The 4,143-nt window shown below is 40.5% G+C and overlaps 1 protein-coding gene across 1 annotated transcript; it reads left to right on the top strand.

Moving 5' to 3' along the window:
- The first annotated feature begins 293 nt into the window (after nucleotides 1-293).
- LOC117469208 (piggyBac transposable element-derived protein 4-like) lies at nucleotides 294-2,308 on the top strand. Its single transcript, XM_034113589.1, has 2 exons — nucleotides 294-1,699; nucleotides 1,921-2,308. The coding sequence occupies exons 1-2, from the start codon at nucleotides 315-317 to the stop codon at nucleotides 2,306-2,308; spliced, it is 1,773 nt and encodes a 590-aa protein (XP_033969480.1). The 5' UTR covers nucleotides 294-314.
- The last annotated feature ends 1,835 nt before the right edge of the window (nucleotides 2,309-4,143 follow it).

Raw genomic sequence — 4,143 nt, 5'->3', positions numbered from 1 at the left:
TTTCCTTTATGTTAAGATTTCATTTTGGACTTCTAGCTTTCAATTTTCAATTTTTACATTTGTCTACAAGATGGCGATAATTTTAACCCTTTGAAGCCTGTAGCAAAATGTCACCCTTTTTACTGTTTTCTGCAAGGGTCACTTGCTACTGAAATTATATGTGTGTCGCTTTTGATGTTGGATAATGGTATGTGTGTGCGTGTGTGTGTGTGTGTGTGTGTGTGTGTGTGTGTGTGTGTTTGTGTGTCAAACTTCAAAAGACTTTTCTCTTAGAAGGCCACACTGCGTAATAATCTAATTCAATAATAAAAACAATGAGTTGCGAGAACCAAAACAAAATTGGACTTTGTTTTGGTTCTCGCTCAGGTTGTTTATACAGGTGCACTGCAGCCATGGTTATAAGTATTACTATTAGTGCAGGAGTAGTCTTTTTGGAGATGGCAAGGCATTACAGCACACAGGAAGCTCTGGACATCATCATGCACTCTGATTGCGAGGATGGCTCCTCATCCTCCTCCGTGGACTCTGAGGCTGACACAGAAGAGGCCTCAGAGTCCACGGAGGACGCCTCAGAGGTGGGAACAGACCAGCTAGAGTCCAACTCAGACTCATCTGAAACTGAGAGCGGAGGGGAATTGGAGGAAGCAGCTGCAGGATGGACTTCAAAAAATGGTAAAGTGTTTTGGTCTCCCACAAACACTGAGACGCTCCGCTACGTCCCAGCAGCCAGAAGTTTGATCCCGGGACCAACACACTATGCTGTCGCCCGAATCAGTGACCCGGCATCCAGCTTTGCACTGCTGCTGACAGATGACATCCTGCAGCATATTGTGTCCATGACAAACCTGCATGGGAGACGGTCAATTGCAGAGTGGCGAGATATGGACACAGAGGAACTGCAGGCTTACGTGGGGCTGCTCATTTTGGCCGGTGTTTACAGGTCAAAAAATGAATCGACCCTCTGCCTCTGGAGTGAGAAATCGGGACGGAGCATTTCCCGAGCCACGATGTCCCACAAGAGGTTTCACCAAATCAGCCGAACACTGCGGTTCGACGACAAGCTATCCCGACCGCGGCGCCGTGATGACAAGCTGGCTGCCTTCCGCAAAGTCTGGGATATGTGGACGCACCGCCTGCCGATGCTGTTCAGCCCATTCAGCGACGTCTGCGTGGATGAACAGCTCGTCCCATTCAGAGGCAGGTGCAGCTTCAAGCAGTACATGCCAAAAAAGCCGGCCAAATACGGTATAAAGATTTGGGCAAACTGTGATGTAAAATCATCCTACGCCTGGAGACTGCAGGTGTATACAGGCAAAGCAGCTGGCAGTCGTCCTGAAGTCAACCAGGGGATGAGGGTGGTCCTGGAGATGACAGAGGGGCTCCAGGGACACATCATTACCTGTGACAATTTTTTCACGTCCTTCGCCCTGGCTGAGGAGCTGCTCAGGAGAAAACTGGCCCTGGTTGGCACAATTCGCCGAAACAAGCCTGAGCTTCCCCCTATTTTGCTCCAGGCAAGAGCGAGAGCGATCCTCTCCTCCACCTTTGCCTTTACGAAGACCCACACACTGGTCTCTTACATCCCTCGACGGGGCAGGAATGTGCTGCTTCTAAGCACGAAACACCGCAGTCCAGACGTAAGCGACGAAATGAAGAGAAAGCCAGTCATAATCAAAGACTACAACCGATGCAAAGGAGGGTGTCGACAACCTTGATAAGGTAGGTGCCATTAGGCATCAGTTACGCACACATGTATTCTTACTCTGATATTCTTGTCTGAAATATATGTAGGTTTTTTTCAAATGAGCATTTTCCTATGAAATAATTAATATTTGCATCATGAGAGAAAATGCTTGGAATCATGTATTCAAATTGTCTTGTTTTATGTTTTTGTTAGGTTGTTGCCACCTACTCCTGCAGGAGAAGAACAAATCGCTGGCCACTTGCCCTCTTCCACAACCTGGTTGACATTTCCCATTACAACGCCTACGTCCTGTGGACATCAATCGAGCCATCCTGGCAGCAGCAGAAACCGTACAGGAGGAGGCTCTTCATTGAAGAGGTGGGAGAAATGCTGGTGACCCCACACATCAAGAAGAGAGGGCGCCTTCCCCGCTCATCAGCCGCTGCAACAATGGTGTCAGATCTGCAGGGTGCTGCTGCAGGCCCCTCTCTCATCAGTGAACGGAAGAGCAGGAGGCAGTGCAACTTTTGCATGGACAGAAGAGTTTGCAGCACCTGCTGCAAATGTGGGAAATTCATATGCAAGGACCACAGTCTGTCCATTTGCAGCCCCTGCTCGACCTGAGCTGAACTCTCACAGCCAGACACAGTGTTCATTCAATGTTCATCTTTGTAAAATAAATGTTTTTATGGTTCAAAATGATCTTGTATTATTCATTTTAGTCAGGCTGGAGTAGTTTTAAAAGATTTAGGAAAAAAATAGGAATATATCATATTTTTATGGCAGTTTTTGTGAGGGTGGCATTTTATGGCCTTAGGAACACGAGTGTGAGTTTTTGTTTAAATCTAACACTGCAAAAAAAATAACAATGCATTCAAATTAATGTTGCTGCCAATCATTGACCAATCTAGGGACCTAATAATAACAATAATCAAATATTCCTTGAAATGTATTTTTTGAAAATGATTCTAGTTTTTTGTTCTTTTCAATAAAAAAACTGTGGAGTTTTTTCAGCAAACTGGCATTTAAAGGGTTAAAATCCCCAAAATATAATTCATATTTCATATGTGTATGTCAGGCTGGAGTAGTTCTAAAATATGTACTCTTTTAAAGTGGGAAAAAATATGAATATATCATATTTTTATAGCAGTTTTTGTGAAGGTGGCAATTTATGGCCTTAGGAACACGAGTGTGAGTTTTTGTTTAAACCTGACACTGCAAAAAAAATAACAATGCATTCAAATCAATGTTGCTGCCAATCATTGACCAATCTAGGGACCTAATAATAACAATAATCAAATATTCCTTGAAATGTATTTTTTTTTAAATTATTCTAGGTTTTTGTTTTTTTCAATAAAAAAACTGTGGAGTTTTTTCAACAAACTGGCATTTAAAGGGTTAAAATCCCCAAAATATAATTCATATTTCATATGTGTATGTCAGGCTGGAGTAGTTCTAAAAGATGTACTCTTTTAAAGTGGGAAAAAATATGAATATATCATATTTTTATAGCAGTTTTTGTGAAGGTGGCAATTTATGGCCTTAGGAACACGAATGTGAGTTTTTGTTTAAACCTGACACTGCAAAAAAAATAACAATGCATTCAAATCAATGTTGCTGCCAATCATTGACCAATCTAGGGACCTAATAATAACAATAATCAAATATTCCTTGAAATGTATTTTTTGAAAATTATTCTAGTTTTTTGTTTTTTTTCAATAAAAAAACTGTGGAGTTTTTTCAACAAACTGGCATTTAAAGGGTTAAAATCCCCAAAATATAATTCATATTTCATATGTGTATGTCAGGCTGGAGTAGTTCTAAAAGATGTACTCTTTTAAAGTGGGAAAAAATATGAATATATCATATTTTTATAGCAGTTTTTGTGAAGGTGGCAATTTATGGCCTTAGGAACACGAATGTGAGTTTTTGTTTAAACCTGACACTGCAAAAAAAATAACAATGCATTCAAATCAATGTTGCTGCCAATCATTGACCAATCTAGGGACCTAATAATAACAATAATCAAATATTCCTTGAAATGTACTTTTTGAAAATTATTCTAGTTTTTTGTTTTTTTCAATAAAAAAACTGTGGAGTTTTTTCAACAAACTGGCATTTAAAGGGTTAAAATCCCCAAAATATAATTCATATTTCATATGTGTATGTCAGGCTGGAGTAGTTCTAAAAGATTTACTCTTTTAAAGTGGAAATAAATATTAATATATCATAATTCTATAGCAGTTTTTGTGAAGGTGGCATTTTATGGCCTTAGGAACAAATACGTTTTTTTTTTAAAGGGACTCTTAAGGGTTAATGTTGTTGAGGCAAGTTTTCTTACCGGAAGTCATGTGACCTCTAGCCCGGATGTTTACAATGTTTGTGAGAGAGTCAAAACGGCGCGAAAATTTGTAAACGCCGGTCTAGGCGAATACGTTTTCACGCTGTTTCATAATTGT

Source organism: Trematomus bernacchii, unplaced genomic scaffold, assembly GCF_902827165.1.
Source record: "Trematomus bernacchii unplaced genomic scaffold, fTreBer1.1, whole genome shotgun sequence".
In the NCBI taxonomy this organism is placed as follows: Eukaryota; Metazoa; Chordata; class Actinopteri; order Perciformes; family Nototheniidae; genus Trematomus; species Trematomus bernacchii.
The sequence above is the reverse complement of the archived record's forward strand: the minus strand, read 5'-3'. Positions and strand labels throughout refer to the sequence as shown.

Bases quoted from the DNA above. Each gene is read 5' to 3' on its own strand.
- LOC117469208 (XM_034113589.1), top strand. From the start codon at position 315: ATGAGTTGCGAGAACCAAAACAAAATTGGACTTTGTTTTGGTTCTCGC. The intron at 1,700-1,920 runs GTGTCGACAACC...CTACTCCTGCAG, and splicing joins TACAACCGATGCAAAGGAGG to GAGAAGAACAAATCGCTGGC.